The following is a 20,985-nucleotide window of genomic DNA, read 5'->3' as shown; positions in this document are numbered from 1 at the left end:
CATTCAGATTTAATTCTGTAAGTTGATGTCGTTTGAGATCACATTTAGTACAAGCTGAAGAATTAAGAATTAACTAAATTGTTTCTTTGTATGAGTCCATGTTTTATCTATAAGACAACATTTTGAAATGTAAATTCATCATGTTTAGTCATTTGTATTATGGCAACATGAATATACATCTAACTAGGTCAAAATGGGAGGGGGGGGGATTGCAGCCTGTGATCGTTTATTTGTCTTCTATAACAATGAACTGAACCGACACATGATCCTGACTTTGTGAGCCAAATAACTCAACTGGCCCCTCCCTTATTAAACGTTAATATTTGTATTTTAAAGGTTGTGGATCATTATGAGAACCCAAAAAATGTTGGTTCTTTGGATAAAAATGCCAAGAATGTGGGCACAGGGTTGGTTGGTGCCCCTGCTTGTGGAGATGCTTTTGTGGCAAGCAAAAAGGGAAACAAAATAAACAATTGTGCCCTTAAATAAAATAGTGTAAATAATATTTAAGCAGATGAAATCGTGTAAATAATATTTAAGCAGATGAATCTCACAGGATCTTAATTCTCTGTACGATGACTGAATTCTCAGATTGGATTGAGTGCTTACACAGGATGAGTCTGCATATTTTAGATTGTTCTGTTTATTGTTTATTTGATGGGGACAATACAGAATATAATATTTGTAGCACTTGTCCCTGGTTAGTATTTTACTATGGACCCAAAACTATAATAACCTACAAACAATATGTAATTTATGCCAAAGTAATTAAATAAATAAAAAAACACCAATTGGGTAACCCTTAAAACAATGGTCACAAGACAAATTCTGTTTAATTTTTCCATTTGTTTCATAGCTGTATTGTATTTTTTTCATAACTCTTTATCTGACAAAATTAAACAATCATTTGATCTCTATATTGTATCGCAAATGATAAATGCAGAGATTTTGTCTAACTAGGTCAAAATTGGGGGGGGGGATTGGAGCCCGTGATCGTTTATTTGTCTTCTATAACAATGAACTGAACTGACACATGATCCTGACTTTGTGAGCCAAATAACTCAACTGGCCCCTCCCTTATTAAACGTTAATATTTGTATTTTAAAGGTTGTGGATCATTATGAGAACCCAAAAAATGTTGGTTCTTTGGATAAAAATGCCAAGAATGTGGGCACAGGGTTGGTTGGTGCCCCTGCTTGTGGAGATGTGATGAAACTGCAGGTAATCCTCTCTTGCATAATAATAGGTTTAATGACGACTTTACTGTTCTTCCTAAGTTGTAATTTTTTCCGAATGGGTGCAGTATGTTCACTACTGTAGGTTTATTAACTGTCATTTTATAGCACAGGTGTTTGATGACAAGCATGTTTGCTTTTGTGACAAGCAAAAAGGGAAACAAAATAAACAATTGTGCCCTTAAATAAAATAGTGTAAATAATATTTAAGCAGATGAAATAGTGTAAATAATATTTAAGCAGATGAATCTCACAGGATCTTAATTCTCTGTACGATGACTGAATTCTCAGATTGGATTGAGTGCTTACACAGGATGAGTCTGCATATTTTAGATTGTTCTGTTTATTGTTTATTTGATGGGGACAATACAGAATATAATATTTGTAGCACTTGTCCCTGGTTAGTATTTTACTATGGACCCAAAACTATAATAACCTACAAACAATATGTAATTTATGCCAAAGTAATTCAATAAATAAAAAAACACCAATTGGGTAACCCTTAAAACAATGGTCACAAGACTAATTCTGTTTAATTTTTCCATTTGTTTCATAGCTGTATTGTATTTTTTCATAACTCTTTATCTGACAAAATTAAACAATCATTTGATCTCTACATTGTATCGCAAATGATAAATGCAGAGATTTTGTTTATAGTATATTCATTATAGTCACAGTCTGTGTTTGAGTCACAATGCTGATGATGGAAGCTATCACCACCCTTCACGCTGTGCTCATATATTTGATGAACTGAAGTGTATGTTTGTTTTTCCCACCTAGATCGAGGTGGATGAGGCTGGGAAGATTGTAAATGCCAAGTTTAAAACCTTTGGCTGTGGCTCTGCTATTGCTTCAAGTTCCTTGGCCACTGAGTGGGTGAAAGGCAAATCTGTAAGCAAAAATGGTCACATTTGCTGGTTCTATTGCTTTGGTGCAAATGTTTGTCCTCCTTTTTTCTTTTTTTCTTTTTTCTGCATTGTGACAAAGTTTGATTGTAACTTGGCGTTTTTGTCCTAATAAAACTATTAAACCTAAAAATTCTCAATCAACGTACAGATTGATGAAGCCCTCAAGATAAAAAACACTGAGATTGCTAAGGAGCTTAGCCTTCCACCAGTCAAACTGCACTGCTCAAGTAAGTGTTCCTTTTAATTTGATTTATCTGTGTTTGTGTAATATTTACTTGCATTATATTTGCTGCTCCGGTTGATAAAAGTAACATTTATATGCATAATACAAATTTTACTTATAATATTCCTGTTCTGTAACTGACCTTGTTCTCTGTGCTTTGTAGTGCTGGCTGAGGATGCCATTAAAGCAGCTTTGGCAGACTACTGTCTGAAACAGGAAGTTGAACCGGGTGAGAAGACCGCCATTGCCCGCAACTAGGAGGCGCACTTGATCCTCTAAATCAGTGGTTCCCAAACTTTTTGCAGCGTGCACCCCTTTCTAGTGTTTGACACATGTCAAGCACCCCCACCACCGTACTCCGGTTAAACACCACATTTTTTACTGCAATACAAGTATAATTACAAGTATTCACTGTATACAGGGCTTGACATTAACTCTTTTGCTCACCAGCCACTGCGGCTAGTGGTTTTCCAAAATTACTAGCCACTCAGCATTTTCACTGGCCACAATTTTGTTGCTGGAAAATTACATTTTATATGACTAAAGTTACTATTAAAAAGGAACTCTTTTGCTCACCAGCCACTGTGGCTAGTGGTTTTCCAAAATTACTAGCCACTCAGCATTTTCACTGGCCACAATTTTGTTGCTGGAAAATTACATTTTATATGACTAAAGTTACTATTAAAAAGGGCATTTCCCCCTAACCTTATTAAATGCATGTCATCTTTCATATCAAATTCTTACATTTTATTAATAATTTCACTTAATATAATAAGACTCTATAGGGCTGTTACCAATCAAATGAAATCAGTATTAACAAAACCAAATGTTCCACTGCAGGAGAAACAGAAGCAGCTGAAGTGGCATTTAGATGCATTTACATTGACAATTTAATGAAGCTGAAATGTAGCATGAATGCATTAACACTGCAAAATTACAACAGCATAAATAATGCTGTGAGCTTGGTGTTTTACATAAGGTTTTTTTATTTACAAATATGAAAACAGTATTTGAAAAATAATGTGTTTTTTGAACATTAAAGCATGTCAACATATTCTGTTACACCAAATACACAAAATAACGATCTTTAAAAAAGCATCATATGACCCCTTTAATGAGTGAGTCATTGAGGCATTCAAACGATTCGTTCAGACGGCTGATTCATTCAAGAATGAAGCAAGCGCCTGTCTTTATGAATGGACCACTAAATCATTGACTCAAATTATTAATTAAAAAATGCGAATCAAGTTTGTTTGGAACTATTTTCGTTAAACAAATAGAGCAAAAACAGTCACATTGACATTGTACTAAAATGTATGCCCTAAGTCACTTAATATTAACTACTTGTTTGAAGTCCTGAGAAGTACATAAAAAGTAGACTAAAAGTATACTTTCCTATTTTTAGTTTAAAAGAAGTATACTAATAGCACACTTCAATAAACTTAAACTAAACTTTAGTTTTTAGAAAACTAAAACTTAGCAGAGCCTGTCTGACACTGATGTACTCTGCAGAGGTGAACTGTGGCAAGGCGGTCCTTTAGAGTGACAGCTGCCCCTGATATTCCCTGATTTTATTAAATTTTATTGAATGTCTGACGGTGTTGACAAAAAGTGGGGACGCAACTTTAAAATCATATTAAACATGCATGTGTCATTAAAAAACAACCTTGCTTTGATAGGAGATATTATTAAGTGTTGCTTTTGATAAAACAAGTTATTTTTTATTTTTATTTTTAAACCTAATAGCAGTTACCCTTGCTGGACCTGTTTTGTCCCATGTCTCAAGAATGACTGAAATATAAAAACAAAATGTTTTACCGCAGTATGTATCTTCTGTGTGCAGTTGTGTTCATTTGTTTCGATTTCTCCATGAGATTGTCTCATGTGAGTCTCAACTGCCGCGACCTTATTACCCTTTGATTATCCATTATGAATTGCCGTTTACACCAAGTGTAATAAAATCCTAATCATTCTCGCCGAAATTTTGGTGCTTCCCTAATTTGATGTTTTAATTAGATTAGATTAGTTGTCCGGTCGGGCAAGTAAAATTCTCTTTCACTTGCCCCTTCAAAAAATGCACACAGATCATCAAAATCATTCTCTCGCGCACCCCTGCTGGTCGGTCTGTGCACCCCTAGGGGTGCGCGCACCCCAGTTTGGGAACCGCTGCTCTAAATCAGTGGTTCTCAACTGGTGCTTCACGACCAAAAGGGGTTTCAGGTCTGTTCTGATTGGGTCGTGGGGAGCAGGGAAATAACAGTGCTAAATAGGGCTGGGTAAAAAAATATAGATTTCTCTATATTAATCGATTCTCATTTTTACGGAACAATATCTATTCTTAAATCCCAAGAATCGATTATTCTAGCCTGTTTTCAGTTAATGGACGGAACGTTGAAGGGCACTTCCCATCCAATATATCGCAACAAGCATTGTGCTTTGGTACTTTTAATATGAAACAAAGTCTCAGATTTCAAATTCTGTCCATTGTATTGCAGTATTCAAACAATAAATGCCATTTTGGCGCTGTTTAATATGGAGTGACAGATCGCTGTAGCGCCTCAGTTCAACAGACGCAGCAGCGCGAGGCGCACGTGAACTAATCATCTCCTCCACATTAATACCAGTTTCAGCATAAAATAAACATGACTAAACATCCGAAGGCAAGTTAAAAGAAAAGAGTACAACTTTACAATTCGTATCCTGTCTCGTGCAGTCGCTCAATCAGTGTTTCAGCCGCGCAAAGACGTCAATATAACGGCTTGTAAACAATGTCACGTAACGTCACATTTACCTCAGAAAAACATATTCGGTGACCATAAACTCATTAGTCAGCTAGAAAAATAAACTGTAGAGAGGGGCGTTTTGCTAAATATATGCACCATATAACATATTAATTATAAGTTTTACTGTTCTTCAATGTTTCATTTATGGTTGAATAAATCCATCAAGTTTTTATGACAGCCACCATTGTTTATATTTAAAAAAAACTAATTGAAGTAGAAATATTATGTAATTGTAACTTTTTATTATTTTAAAAACTTCATTAAGTGTAATTTTAACAAATCAGTCAATTTTAACCTTCAATATTATAGTAATGTAGTACCAACTGACTCTATGTATATTTTACAGCATTAGTTGAGAGATGTTTTTTTTTTCCTTGAGAAAATTTGCCATGTACTGTACCTGATATATATCCAAAATAATCGATATTGAATCAAATCGGTAATCGAATCACATCGCAAGCGTGTGAATGAAAATCGTATCGAATCGAATCGTGAAATTTGTGTCAAAACCCAGCCCTAGTGCTAAATTCCAGTATTAAAATACAACTAACCGTATAAACATGCAAAGTTAAAATAAGCCAAAAAACAGGCTTATTGTCTTAGAAGAGAATAATGCATTTATTTTCTTCCACTGTGCAATGTTATTGATTTTGCATACTGTTGAGTCTGCACAGTTCATGGTAATTGTAATGAATCTCAGCGTTTGAGGTTGGATCACCAATCAGGGTCTTGAAACAAAACCAGTTGAGAATCAATGCTCTTTATCCTCCCTTTGAGTTTAGACCAAAGCTCTCCAACTCTTGCACTGTAGCCAGTCTTTTAAATGCACAATGTAGAAGTACTGACCCACACTGTTACAGTCTAAGCCATTTGTTTAGATCTGTTGATGTAATGAAAAAGAGTGTCAGTGGTTTCACTTGCTAGCTGAACACGCACACAAATTATCTTATTCTATTATTTTAGTTTGAAAGAACGAAGATGTGATCACGATGGTGATTTATGCTGCTGGGCTTCCATTCGATGACCTTTCAAACATCAGTACTTTAAATAAAGCATGAGTAAACCTCAATCATGTGGGCATTGGAATTAATATTGCATACCCGTGGAATCTAGAAATATGATGCTAATTTACAGTGATGAACTGATTTTGCATTGTACCTGGTTTCAGCATGGCTAGTATATGGTTTTCATTTGAAAATGTGATTATACATCTCAACTTGAGGTTTGTTTCATGAACTGTTATGCTATAAGTGACATACCAACAGATCTGCAGCCTCCGTAGATCTGAAGCAAACTATCAGTGGAGTTAAAGCACTGGCCAGCATTTGTTGACATTTTTTGTTTTTTAGAAATTGTAGATGGCAGATTGTCTTGAACATTCAAGTAATGAAGTATGAAATGTGGTCAGATCTTGTAGTAAGTTTATTAAGAATATTGTGTTCTTCATAAAGTATGTGTTGAGACTAACTGATCTTAGACTAAACTGTTTGAAAGGTGGCATGGGACTTGCTGTGGCTGAATACCTCTCGACCTTGAAAGGAAATGCTTCGAGCCAGAATATGTAAATAATAAGCTGACTCACAGCAAAGCTTTTCTACACTTAGCCTTGTCTCCTTAATTGGAGTAGTGAGTGTGCTTGTTTTATTTTGTGGATGCGTGTGTTTATAGTGCATTGCGAGCCATTTACGCAATCTACTTCCCTGACCCTAACCTTTCCAGTCTTTATGGATGTCATCGCTAATAATAGAGAGTAAAGCAAACAAGAATAAAGATCATTTCTGATTTAGGGTTAAAGAGTCATCATGTCAAATGAAAAGAAATTCATGACAACCAACATTTAAAAAGCAGATTTTATGTCTTGCCCAATAGGCGTCCGTTCATATCATTTACTCTTAAGGAACTTAAAACAGATCATTACATTTATATTTGGAAAATCGAAGAGTTACAAACAATATTAAAGCCATATATTTTTCATGAATGATCTCAATTAAACTTCATACTACATTTTTTTTTTTTTTTTTTTTTTTACAACGTGTGCAAGAAATACACTTTGGTCTGTATTTGCGTCTTAAGTGTTTCCTTTAAGGCTTTAAAAATGTCCAAGCTAAAATGCTGTTTTCTCTTCACTGATAAATGGTGAGCCTGAAGTAGCAACATCCTGTTTGTTCGTGTCCTCATGGATCTCCGAATTCTCTGGCCCAGATGAATGTTTGCTCTCTTCAGGGGGCCCGGAGTCTGAGGGGTCAGTCTTTTCCATGTCACAAGCGGGGATACTGTCCTGGGACCTGCTGGGGCAGCTCTTTTCCACAGTATCCTCAACAGCAGACTGATTTGTGGTCTTGTCCTCTAGTGAGCCACAGCTCTCCTCTTGACTCTTGTCGCACTGAGCACTTCCCTCATCTTCTGCATGTTTTTGGTCTTCCGCCACTTCATTCTTCTCCTTCCTTGGGGTCTTGATTGGCGTTCGGAGGTTCTTGGTAGCCAGCATGATGTCCTCGTGGAGCTGCCTGGCTGAATTCACTGGCTCCTCACTGGAGCTGGTGTTGGCTTTCTCTGGGACTTCGCTGAAGAAGCGTGCTCCTCCGGTCTTGTCTCGTTCATCCACGTACATCTTGGAAGGGAAAGCACAAGGATAGTAGGTGCTGACTTTACGTCGGCGACTCAAGATGGCAGCTGAGCAGAGGATGGTGATGATGATAAAAAGTAATGTGGTAATGACGATTATGGGAAGGTGGTTCTCTTGTAAGAAATCCACCAGCTGATCCAAGAATGATTTGCTATGTTTTTCTCCATCTATGGAGGTAGACTTCACTGATTCATTGAAGAAGGAAATGGTGGGTGTGTGGGTCAGGTCTGTGCTCCCAGAGTCCCACTGTCCACTGCCCTCCAAAGAGTCATTAAAAATGACTGGGGTGGCATGAGTGGCGAGCCTGGTTAGCAGAATGACAGACAGGCAGATGAGGCGGTGGAGAGCTGAGTGGTCCATCCTATGACTGAATACCTGAGGTGGTTAAAAATTAGTGCTGTCAAACGATTAATCGCATACAAAATAAAAGTTTTTGTTTACAAAATATATGTGTGTATACGGTGTATATTTATGATGTGTATATATAAATGCAAACACACGAATGTATATATTTAAGAAAAATGTTATGTTTATATATTAAATATATTTATATATAAGAATATAAATGTATATACATGCGAATATTTTAAATATATATACATGCATGTGTTTGTATTTATATATACATAATAAATATACACAGTACACATACATATCAAGGGCTGAGAACCAGAAGGGCGTAAGTGACATTTCACCAATTTTACAGGAGGGCCAAAACAACAATTTACCATAGTTTGATCTGATTTTGTGTACTGATTTCAATTTTTTATACTAAAAATGTGTACACACATGGATGACAGGATACTTATTGAACACTATTTTAACATTTATTCAGAAAAAAAATAACATTTTTATTTTTTATTTTTTTAAGTCACTTGCGCCTTTTTGGCACCAATGTTTTATTAAATTTGTGTATAAAAACACAGGCGCATCTGCTGACAGTATGAACAAAACATTACATTAATTAGTTAATGAAATAACAATCCATTGTGATAAAATGAAATGACACATAAAAAGCCCTTACATCAAATTAGTTAATTGAATGTGGTTAATTTCACTGAAATAATAATCTCAGCCACTTAACAATTTGGCCAAATGGTCGACTGAAAAGCCTTTACAGATACCTTCCCTAGTGAAAAATAAATATACAAAAATGTATTTGAAATGCATTTATTTCATGCTATACTACAAATACATTTACATAATATTCACATCACTAAACTGGTATACTTAAAGTCTGCTAAATTGGAACAACTAATTTTGTACTCAATGCACTTTAATTGTAAGAAAGTAGTGTTGAAGTCACAAAAAAAGATTAATAATACATCTTCAGCAGTAAAAACTGTTTTCTTCTCATGGTTGATCTACCTGGCTTACATGTGGTGTCAGCCATTTTGACTCAAGTGCTATCCACAAGCTTTACCCACAGTAAATTTCTAAGTGCCAAAGGGACATAAGTGCAGTTTTGGCACCAACTGGCTTAGTATGTTCAGAGTTAAGTCTTTTGATTTCTAATGAATAACTCCAAAATTATTAAGAATTCACTTCTGTCCTTTTGGTAGTAGAAAGAGCTCATTAAAGGGGTCATATGATGCAATTTTAAGTTTTCCTGTCTCTTTGGAGTGTTACAAGCTGTTTGTGCATAGATAAGATCCCTAAAGTTGCAAAGACTAAAGTCTCAAACCTAAAGAGATATTCTTTATAAAAGTTAAGACTCGTCCACGCCCTCCTAAAACGCCTCGTTTAAACACGCCCCCACATGTCTGGGAAGTGTGTGGGAAGATTTGCATAACACCGCCCAAATGTTCACGCAAAGAAAGAAGGCGTAACTTTGATTCTCGCTGTAGTATTGTTGACGCCGCCGCCATGTCGTGAAGACGCTGTGTTTCGTTGTGAAAGAAAAACTACTTTGTTTGGCCTTCCAAAAGAGGACACAACTAGAAATCAGTGGTTAAGTTGTATTTACAACACTGTTCCAGAACAGTTCAACCCAAATATTCAGATGTGTGCACCGCATTTTATGGAGGACTGTTTCCTGATCCTGTGAGAGTAGCCTACACCGTCTGTGCACAAAGGCCATTTCTATAAAGTGGGGTAGTTCCAACTTTGCAAGGACAGTCTGGCGCTTCTAACGACACATTGCATTACACCAAATACACAAAATAATGTTCTTTTTAACAACGTCATATGATTTCATTTGATATATATGTATCTCCGTTTCACCCAAAATGTCACTTATGCCCTTCTGGTTCTCACCCCTCGATATATTATGTAAACAAAAACCAATAATAATCAATAAAAATAAATATTTTTAAACATGTAAAAATTAGGGTTTTGAACATTCAGAGAACATTTGGAAATAACATACATTTTCATAACTTGTTCTTAGAATGTATTTTTTATTAGCTGAAATGTTATTGACTTGGACCCAGTAACTTAAACTTCAATGATAAATAGTTAAAATCTGAGACTTTGGTATGTTCTTACTTCATGACACTCATTCACTGCAGTTGTCTTTATGTCTTTCCTGTGGTACAATCAAAATTCGAAGCACCACGTGGAAACCTCATTGGATTCTAAGCCAAAATCAGTTCTGCATTATGTTCTGAGCAACTGCAGCCGAACATCAGTCCCTACATGTGCACTCATTCTTTGAGGTTTCATGAGCATTAAAGTTTCAGTTTCTGTAGCATCAAAATAAGCTGAATAAACATGCTCAACTCAACAAGTTCCAGTTTTTGTGTAGATATTTCTTACAATTATTAAGGAAAAAATGGAAACACTTTACAATAAGGTTCAGTTCATTACCATTAGTTAATTTACCTATAACGAACTAACAATAAACAACCATTTTTACAGCTTTTATTAATCTAAGTAATTGTACTAGTTAATTGCTTATGTTTATTCATGATGTATACTGATTATCATAATGTTAATGTAGGCTATAAAACATAAAATGTTGTATAAGTAAATGTAGAAATTCATATAAAAATATTTAAAGTAATGTAATTTTTTTTTTTAATAAATGTATAAAACTTTAAATATATATAAACAAGCAAACTGAATATTACTGTAAAGTGTAACAAAAAAAAAAGTTCAGATAAATATAGTATAGTTTTACAAAAGACATCTGGTGAACCAACATAAATTATGATGGTTTGTTTCTTTAAGCAAAGAGATTTCATCTGGGGTCTCTCCACTCTGCGCCATCTGTGCTCAAGCTGACAACCATAATCATCACTGGGCATTTGGAGCACAATGGAAATAGTATCAAGCAAGCTCATGTGGCGCCTCACTCTCAAACACACACACATACATACATGCACACATGCAGCATTAATATTAGTCTCTCAGTGTTTTTATGCTGGCTTCAAAGAATTTCCAAACATCAGAAAGTTCTGTCCTTAGCACATGAACTTGCTTTTATGTAATTCTCTATTGCTTTTTTTTTTTTTTTTTTTTTAAATGAAGGGTCATCTGGCCAAAATCAACTGTGAGAGTCCATTCTAGAACTATTTTTGTTGAATCTTTTGAACTGTTAGAGAACAGTTTTAAACTTAGGTAGCCACATCTGGACATGAAGCTTTTAAAGCTGTGCATTCCTGTAAGGTAAGTCATCTGTCTCTCATTACATGGACAGGAACGATATTACTAAAATAGAAAACAGACAAAAGTATTGTTGAAACGAAAGAGTTCTTTACTTACTTAAGTGCTGACGCTTTAAAACATGCTGACTGAAGAGGACCTAACATGGAGGAGAAAGTGTCTGCTGTTTCCTCCTCTCAAGCTGGATGTCTGTTGTTACAGACTGCGCGATGAAGAACAGTTGGATTGGTGAGGGGGGAAGAAACTCCTGTTCTCCCCTCCTCCTCCTTCTCCTCCTCCTCCTCCTCCCAGAAAGACAGACTGGGCCATTTCCAGACACACTGTTCTCATTAAGGCTGTTTGGGGGAGAGCCGAGTTTTCCCCCCCCTGCCTGTGCACTGGAGAACTTCAAGCCACCAGATGTAGCACAGTTTGTTCCAAGCTCTAGATTCTCATTTTCATCCATTTCTTCAAACTAAAAACAAAAGTGCCTTTAAAACTAACCACAGACATTGATGGTCCCTTGTAAAATACTTTGGATTTGTTTTTGGCCTTCAAACAGAAGCTATCAGGTCCCGGAGGGAGAGCTTTATGTTTCCTGTGCTCACATGGTCCACGGGGGAGAGGGCACGCGTGCTGTGAGCCACTGCTGGAACAATGGACAGGGTGTTGAGACCTGAGATATATAGGGCTGCTGTGGCAAGTCTCAAACCCACAGTATAGCAACATAATGAGCTGAAAATGTGAGACTAAAAGGTACCGTCTCAAAATGAAAAAAACAATATTTAGAGGACAATTTTGAGGCTTGTCTGTAGGAATGTATAGCCTTTCCTATAGGCTCCTCAGAATTAGTTTTCAACATGCCAGTCCTTTGAGGTATCTTGGACTTTTAATGACTTGTCAAGACATACAAGATTGTTAAAAAATCTGCTTTCTGATCACCTAAGCTAATCTTGAGAGAGTTGAGGCTGAAGTCAAGTCAAGTCAAGTCAAGTCACCTTTATTTATATAGCGCTTTTAACAATACAGATTGTGTCAAAGCAACTGAACAGCATTAATTAGGAAAATAGTGTCAATAATGCAAAATGACAATAGTAAACACAAATTTTTCAGTTAAAGACAGTTCATCATTGAATTCAGTGATGTCAACATCCAGCTCAGTTTAAATAGTATCTTTGCAATCAAGTCAACGGTATCGCTGGAAATGAAGACTGTTTTATGTCTTTTTTCATGTCATTCTTTCTTTACTGCAGAATAATAAACCTTGCTGTGAACAGACATAGCAAATAAATGTCTTTACATGCTTCTGAAATAACTAAATAAAGAGAAAATGTCTTTACTAGGGATAATGTGGGCATAAAATACAGATTTGAGTTGGAATTTTAAAATAATTTTACCTGTGTATACTATTTTAAAGTCATTACAATATACAAAACTAAAATAGCAAATAGTCAGTGTACAAAACTATTAGCATAGCAACAGGAAGAAAGACAACAATAATCGGCAAGTCCTCTGAGGTCATTTTCACTACAATCAATAATAGTGTCACAAGATATTTCAGTTCCCTGAAAGAGCAGACTGATGATGGATGATATTCGGAAATACCTGACCAATAAATGACATGATTAACTAATCATAATCAAGTATTCAAGCCAGCCATATAGTAACAACTTTTTATATTGGTAAACATGACCACATTTTGGTTGTTCAGTTTCATGACCTCATTGTAAACCGTCCAACAAACAAGAAACTGACAGCAGACTTCATGAAGAATTATGAATGAAAAGATTTATTGTAGAGCCAACCTTTTTTATTTTAGGTGAAGTTTGGAATGCATGCACAAGACTGTTTAGGACATAGATAAGTGCTCATTTTCATGGATGTTGTCCTCCAGCAGTGGTCAACTGAGGAGGTCTTTCTAAAACCAGAAACACACATAGAGGCACCAATACATTTACAGTATATGTACATCAGAAGAGCTCGCAGGTAGCCACTGCCTCTTAAAGCCAAGTTCACTTATCGAGCATGTGTCAGCCCAATATTCTGTAACGTGAGAACAATTCGAAAGTGGGGGCAAACTGGAGAACATGGATAATGACAGCAAAAAAAATAAATAAACAAAATAGCCATTTCCTAATCAAAATAAGGTACTATTTCTGTGGGAAAAACCTCATGCAACTGGCAAGTGTTGAGCATCCAATGTTTCTGACTTCAGAGTGATTGATTTCCTGAGGTGCAACAGTAATTTCATAATTACTATCAAGTTACAGCGGCAAGTTTTTGATTTATGAAGAATATGCATGAGGAATGCATCAACGATACTTGCCAAAGTCTAACAGGTTTAGGTTTACGTTCACATTCATTCTGCAACATGAAGTTATTGCTTTTGGATATACTGTAACTGACTTATATTTTTTGAAAAACCCTGTTGTTGGATGCTTTATAATCAATGATGATGATCTCAAAGCAGCCAATGGAGGAAATGAATTAATACTCCAGTGATCATGATCATCACAAGGGACTTAATTTGGACTGAATTCCCAATTAAATCCTGGTGAATCCTAAATGTTGAATTTTAATGGTTATGAACATTTCACTAAATCATATCCTTATCATCTATTATTAGTTGCCTTTACAATCATATCCACACAGTTCCGCCTTTTCTGCTGATGTCCCACTTTGAACAGCATGTCTTGTTTTTCAATAAGCCACTATCTACAACTGGGAAAAACAGAGAAAAGTAGAAATAAAAGGAGAGGTGACTGACTCACCTCAAATTTGGCAGCACATCAAAAAATGAAAAGAGAAATACTAATGTGTATATACAATGACACTCTGTAACATACCGGTTAATATCAGAATACTCATGGAAACAATGTTATAATAACAAAAGAAGTAAGAAAATTTTTAACAAAATGTAAAACATCAGTTAAAACCAGTGACCACTCATTGCCACAACTTTGCTTCTGCTATGCGGATGCTTGGGGGAGACTTGACAAAAAGTAAAAGTCCATCTTGGAATGTTGCTTGAAGTTGTCCTTGTGAGAAACACCAAGCGGAATGATCGAGTCAAATTGAGAAATTTTGACAGTGACTGCCCCCCCTGCCCAACTGAATCTCTCTTTCTCCATACTGAAGCTATGGCTCAGACCACCACCAGTGTCTTAGATTGCCACTTTAGCCACTTGATCTTCAAGTTTGGCGATTCTCCTGTCCTGCAGCGTGACCAGATCTCTAAGGGACTTGACTTCTCGCAGCAGCTCCTCTAACTTCACTTCGTTCTTCTGCAAAGCAGAATAAAGAAATACGAAAATGTGTTTTAGGGCCAATTATTAGTGGGAAAAATAAGAAAGAGTCAATGAAGCATCATCCTTACTTTGGTTAGCTGAGGAGAGGCAGGTTTCTGGGGAGTTGCTGGCTTCTCCACCTTCTTGGGTGCCTTGTTATCCAGCACATTTTTCTTGACTACTTTGAGGTCGCGGTTCTTGCCCGGAACATAACCGTGTTTGAGCGAGATCAGGATCGGTTCGCCATTCTTGCCTTCAAACCACTCCTCAGCCTCTAGCGCCGGGTCTGGACCTGCTGTGTCCAGATAGAGGTCGTCCTGAAAGAGGTCTGACTGCCAAAAACCCAATAGACAGGAAATACCGTAATGAGTATTTTGGATTCATGCTGTTTGTTTTCTCTGAAAACATCTGCTGCTTTAATGTTAATTGAAACCAAGTGCCTTCCCTTTTCTTCATCAGTTAATGACAATTAAATCGCACTTTGATTGAGCTTTGCTTGTAAAGCTAAACACAAAACAAATACAAACTTATCAACTGAACATTACTATTAACAATCATTGTTTTAATATACAGTGAAAAGTACCTTTCTAGGAACGGTCATGATGATTGGCTCACACTTTCTCTCATGAAGTTTATAAAACCTGTGAGAAACAACAGACATGTTATTGGTGTTATGGTAATAAGCACAATCATAATCTAAAAAGCACATTCAATGTTTTGACTTTTTCCATTTACAAAATAAAAAAGTAAAAAAATATATTTTTCAAATAAATGCTGTTCTTTTGAACTTTATAGTCATCAAAGGATCCTAAAAAAATTGATGATAAAAATAATAATAAGCAGAACAACTGTTTTAAATACATTTATATGTAAATGTATGCACAAAATCAGCATATTAGAATGATTTCTGAAGGAATAATGATAAGTCATGTGACTGGAATAATGATGCTGAAAATTCAGCTTTGCCATCACAGGAATAGATTACATTTTAATATAAATAAAAATGGAAAACAATTATTTAAATATATATATATATAATACAAATATTATAGATATATCAATTTCCGACAAAGATTAAACACAGAACGTACACCCTTATGACAAAATGAATCATTAAATGAATGATCCTTACAGTGATCATTACTAGTCAAATAACATTTCATTGACCTTTAGGAGCCACAGCATGAAACCAAAGCTACATTGCCATCACGTTAGATTTTATAGTCAATGACAGACTAATGACTCCCCCTACTGGAGAAATAAAATCGACCTAACTGAGAGCCATAATCACAACAATGCTAGCCTGAAGAGTTTAGTTTCTCGAAAATAGATTCTAGAATAAAATCTAGATTCTGACATGGCCATAAGCCCCTCAAACACTTCAGATAATCTGAATGAATCTAAGGCCACAAACACTTGCTGAAAACCTTGTGTCTGTTTTCTCATTTCAAAAATAACACTTAAAAAATAAATACCTGTGCAAATCGTGCATACCTGGCTATCTCACACTTGTTGACATCTAGGCCTCTTTTAGGCATGTAGCCCATGCCTCTTTGGGGCTCCTTGCTGGAAAACGTGTTGAGGTAGTGCACATACGGTGCCTCGTCTGTGATCTCGAAGTAACGGATACTGCTGTCACCCTTAAACAGAAAACAAGATTACAGTTGTATTAAAATATACATACTATATATACACAATATATATAGTATGACATCACACTATTGAGGCAAAGCCAGTGGTTCTCAAGTTCTAGGGGGGCCCCAAATTATTCAAATTTCTTTACATAAACATAACCTTCATTAAAATGCTAAAAACACAAAAATGAAGATGCACAGCATTAATTATTAATATAATATTGCTGAACTCATGCTTTCTGGGTCACATAAAAACTTGCTCACCTTTCCACACAGGTAGACCACATTAGTGTCAGGGTCATAGAATGGAAGCAACACTCCATTGCTGGTGTCCATTTCATGCACTGATATCGGATCCTCCATGTTTTTCTTAAAGAGAGGAACATCATAATATTTAATGAAAGTGCGTAAAAAAATTAAATTTTTCAAAAACATGGAAATGTATTTATTTTGCCTTACTGGATTCCATAAGGCTAGCTGCCGCTCACTCATACGACTGAAACCGGTGGTGAAGATGTTTCCATCAGCCAGAAAGATGGCTCTCATGGGCCGTGCCCCCTCGTGGGCCTTATCCTTCTCCTGTGATCATCAATGCCAGTGAGACACAAAGAACTGTGGAAATAAAGAGTCTTCAATGTAATTCCGAGATGTTTTCGCTTACCGCAATGATCTTTCCCTTGCGTGGATCGACAACGCGCACTTTCTTATCCTTGCATGCGGTGCAAATGAGGCTGCCGTTGCGACTCCAGCAGACGCTGAAGATCACGTCAGGATGCATGTCCTCCAGGTTGATCAGAGCTTCTCCTGTGCCCACGTTCCAAATGATGATGAGATTATCGCATCCTGACAGAGGAGGAAAGACAAAATTGGTTTTTGATCATTCAGTCACGCAACATAACATGTTTTTGATGTTTAAAGGGGTCATAGGATGCCCATTTTCCACAAGTTGATTATCATTATAGGGTGGTTGTGTACACACACTACCAACACACATTTCAGTTCAAACAACTTGTAAAAGTGCATGTAGCATCCTATGACCACTTTAAGATGATAAAAGTTAGGGTTTTTATGTAGTGCACTCGCTTTTAAAATCTCTTACCTGCACTTAGCAGAACATTGCGGGCTGTTGGATGCCACGTCACGATGCCCACCCTCTTGGAGTGACCCTCTAACACCACGACTGGCTCAGAAAGAGGTTCGGTGAGGCCGTTCTCAGGGATCTGCCACACCTGCGTGACAAAAATGCAAATATTTTTATAATAATCACAAGCAGGATCTTTATTAGAGGATGTAGTGAAGGAGCTGAATGCACCATTACTGTACAATCTTCAGAGCCGCTAGCAATGACGTGATCATTGTGTGGGCACCAGTCGATGTCCAGCACAGGGCCCGTGTGACCACAAACAGTGGGGTAGGCCTTGTCAATACGACCCGTCTGCAAACAGGAAACAGATAGCATAGATTTATGTCTCATCTTGCATAATTCTGACCAGCTACGCTTATTAAAATTACTAACTGCATAAATGCTGAGTGAGCATATATGCAGTTATCCCTTACCTTTAGCAGAGGCAGAACGAGGAAAGCTCCACCCCCACTAGCCTCCACAATAATAGCAACAAATTTGGGATTTACTGCACAAAAGGCACTGTCCCAGGTAACCCGCGAAACCCTAATATCATCATAGCACTGGTCATTCTTCACCGCCTGACCAAACACATGACGGAATTTACTCTGTCGTACCACTCGTCTGATCATTTCTGAAAACACAAGAGAAGAGAAATGTTGTGGTCTTGCTTGTTGTAATGATTTTTTTGTTTTATTTAGTTCATATTTAAATACCCAACAGTTATATTTTGCAGTATAACACATTCTTAATGGCAGATGTTCAATGTTTTTCTTTTGCTTTCAGACTTAATATTGACAGTGTATCATATTAGGGTAAGATGAGCGGTCAGCTAGAGAGCACTGGGAATCGGTTTTCCATTTCACCCTGTATATGCATTTCTCCATAAAAGACAAGGGGAGAAGTCAAATGCAGTTTGTGTGTGAATTTCATTGAGCCACTGTTTAGAAACATTCATCTTCATATGAGAAAACCATGCTCTAATGACTGAATATTTAAATTACTAAATAAGTAATAAGTAATTAATTACTGTAATAAGTAATTAAAGTGACCTATATTTGATACCCTTTATTTGATTAAAAAACTATTTCTTTTTATTAGTTCATACCGTAAAAAGTACTTTTGTTGAAGCACATATGTGACCCTGGACCACAAAACCAGTCATAAGGGTACATTTTTTTAAATTGTTGTAAATTGATTAATACATCAAAGCTGAATAAATAAGCTTTCCATTGATGTATGGTTTGTTAGGATATGACAATATTTGACTGAGATACAACTATTTGAAAATCGGGGATCTGAGGGTGCAAAAAAATCAAAATATTGAGAAAATCGCCTTTAAAGTTGTCCAAATGAAGTTCTTAGCAATGCATATTACTAATCAAAAATTAAGTTTTGATATATTTACGGTAGGAAGTTTACAAAATATCTTCATGGAACATGGTCTTACTTAATATCCTAATGATTTTTGGCATAAAAGAAAAATTGATCATTTTGACCCATACAATGTAATGTTGGCTAATATACCCGTGCCGCTTTTGACTGGTTTTGTGGTCCAGGGTCACATATTTTAGCACAAATTTCATGCATCATATATGTAGCCTATAAAAGTAAACATTCTCTTTCTTGAACAGATATACATTTGTATTGTTTATTTATTAACCAGGATAAAAGAAAGATAGAATTCACATAGTAAATTCCTAAAAGATCAAAACGTAATGAGCTGCCAAAAAGACAGCATTTCTTAATAAACAACAAACGCCAAAGATGCCACAAAATGATGCAAACATCAACAGTGTGATGCCAAAAAAATGCTAGTTGGGCAGATTTTGAGACACAGCCAGAGTGCTTATTCCTAACCAGTGCTATAAAGGGTATAATACACTGAAAAACAAATTGATGTTCATAATTATACATTAATAATCACTGGTTATATTTGAGTCGCCTTTATATTATGTGCATTATCCGAAGCATTGGTTGATTTGAACTGTTAGGGCCCTGATTGATGGCGGTGTCTTCATAAATAACAGCTACCACCATTAATAACACTAATGAATAAGGAAAACGATTCCAAACAGCTGTGTTTGTGAGAATAAAACGTAGTCATCACAATAAAGTCATGGATGTGCTTTTGGAAATAGGTCAGATGTATGGAGGTGTGTGTGTGTGTGTGTGTCTGTGCGTTTGCTTTCTAATGGCCGAGCTGCGTTATTGATGATGATGATCATGAAAAACCCACACACCACTAACAATCTACTAAAAGATAAATTAAGATATAGAGTAAAGATAAAGAGAAGGATAAGATATTCGCCCATTGTGCAAGAGCGAGAATGAAAAACCATGACATAATCGATAGATGGGCAGGCTTCTGCTGGTGTGAGAAAACGAGCTAACCGCTAACCGAACAAATGAATGAAAACAGCAGAAAAAGCATCAGTTAGCTTGTTTGTAGCCGTGTGTGTTTTTCTTTGCAGGCGCTGGCGAAATGCAACGTGCCGCTTTGAAGTGGAGGCGTGCTATCTACCCGGCACAGGTCATGATGGTCAACTTTCAATTAATATCTCACTATTTCTGCTTATCTCGCCGTATGCATGAAAATCAAAGGCTGGATGCAGTCTCACATGCCGCTAAATGAGCCGAAACGCCTGCAAGTGCACATGCACCAGCAATGCAAAGTTGAAGAGTGTTTTATTTTCAGTTATGTCCTAGCTGTTTCCGGAGCTTGTTTTAAATCAGTGATGCTTGCTAAAATCGAGCTAGCATTCCAGTAGAGGCTATTGCACCACTGACCTGCCTTGCATCAATATGACCAAACGCAAAACGCTTACCTTTATCAGTACTACGTCTCTCACAGCGTCAAATTCAAAGCATTAATTTATTTTCTCACAGATCCAGTTGTGCTGGTGACTGTCTCAGCGAATTGCGGCTAGCCACAATATCTTCCCTCCTCTCCTTTATTCTGAATGAACGGGAGAAAACGCCCTTGTTCTCCTCTCCTCTCCCCTCCCCTCCTCCTCATGTCCTCCTTCATGGACATCAGTTCTGTGTGAATGAGAAGTAATGGTACAAACTGTACCTTAGTGACTGACAGGTCACTGTGGTTTAACTGGTAAGGTCATTTTATAAATGGAAAGAAAGACCCCAGAGCATCTCTCCATTGCAAGCACTACCTTGATCCCAAGCAGCTTTTCCATCTTGTGCATATAAACACCTTGTGCTTTGCCTTCAACGGAGCTGATAATGTTACAGGACTCTGGTAATTATGTTAAGAGTGAAAAAGAATGAAGTCATGCTCATGTTGGATTACGTTACAAAGTGCAATGAGCCCTAAAATCTAATTTGGAGTCTTTATTTTTCTGTTTCAGTGTGGTGTAGGGATTTTCAAACTTTGTGACATCAACGACCCCAGATATTATGATCTGAGGCACCTCCTTTGTAAAATATAAGGACAGCTATAGGCTTTTCATGTATAAGGAGAAATTTATAACGTGAGAAAAATATGATAAAATATAAACACAAGATATTATTTACAAAATTAAATAATTGGCTTTTATATTGCACTAAAACAAATTATTAATATA

At 36.5% G+C, this 20,985-nt stretch overlaps 2 protein-coding genes across 3 annotated transcripts in view; both read right to left on the bottom strand.

The window, feature by feature from the left end:
* Positions 1–5,884: 5,884 nt before the first annotated feature.
* On the bottom strand, positions 5,885–11,606 carry tmem119b (transmembrane protein 119b). The gene is made up of 2 exons (XM_016478218.1): positions 11,481–11,606; positions 5,885–8,150 (listed from the first exon to the last, which is right to left on the bottom strand). Exon 2 carries the CDS (start codon positions 8,133–8,135, stop codon positions 7,254–7,256), a length of 882 nt encoding a protein of 293 aa, XP_016333704.1. The 5' UTR covers positions 8,136–8,150; positions 11,481–11,606; the 3' UTR covers positions 5,885–7,253.
* A 1,557-nt stretch (positions 11,607–13,163) lies between these two features.
* Positions 13,164–20,985, bottom strand: part of coro1cb (coronin, actin binding protein, 1Cb) — an 11,277-nt gene continuing 3,455 nt past the window's right edge. For both annotated transcript variants that reach the window (XM_016478216.1, XM_016478217.1), the window contains exons 3-12: positions 17,839–18,038; positions 17,594–17,716; positions 17,381–17,510; positions 16,943–17,124; positions 16,741–16,860; positions 16,546–16,650; positions 16,142–16,287; positions 15,231–15,288; positions 14,737–14,979; positions 13,164–14,644 (exon numbers count right to left, since the gene is read on the bottom strand). In XM_016478216.1, the coding sequence (XP_016333702.1) occupies positions 14,525–14,644; positions 14,737–14,979; positions 15,231–15,288; positions 16,142–16,287; positions 16,546–16,650; positions 16,741–16,860; positions 16,943–17,124; positions 17,381–17,510; positions 17,594–17,716; positions 17,839–18,038 (1,427 nt within the window). In that variant the 3' untranslated portion in view covers positions 13,164–14,524. The remainder of the gene's footprint in view (positions 14,645–14,736; positions 14,980–15,230; positions 15,289–16,141; positions 16,288–16,545; positions 16,651–16,740; positions 16,861–16,942; positions 17,125–17,380; positions 17,511–17,593; positions 17,717–17,838; positions 18,039–20,985) is intronic.

The sequence above is a fragment of the Sinocyclocheilus anshuiensis genome, unplaced genomic scaffold (assembly GCF_001515605.1).
Source record: "Sinocyclocheilus anshuiensis isolate Anshui unplaced genomic scaffold, SAMN03320099.WGS_v1.1 scaffold2872, whole genome shotgun sequence".
Taxonomy (NCBI): Eukaryota; Metazoa; Chordata; class Actinopteri; order Cypriniformes; family Cyprinidae; genus Sinocyclocheilus; species Sinocyclocheilus anshuiensis.
The sequence above is the reverse complement of the archived record's forward strand: the minus strand, read 5'-3'. Positions and strand labels throughout refer to the sequence as shown.

Coding starts and splice junctions, on each gene's coding strand:
- tmem119b (XM_016478218.1), bottom strand. CDS start 8,135: ATGGACCACTCAGCTCTCCACCGCCTCATCTGCCTGTCTGTCATTCTG.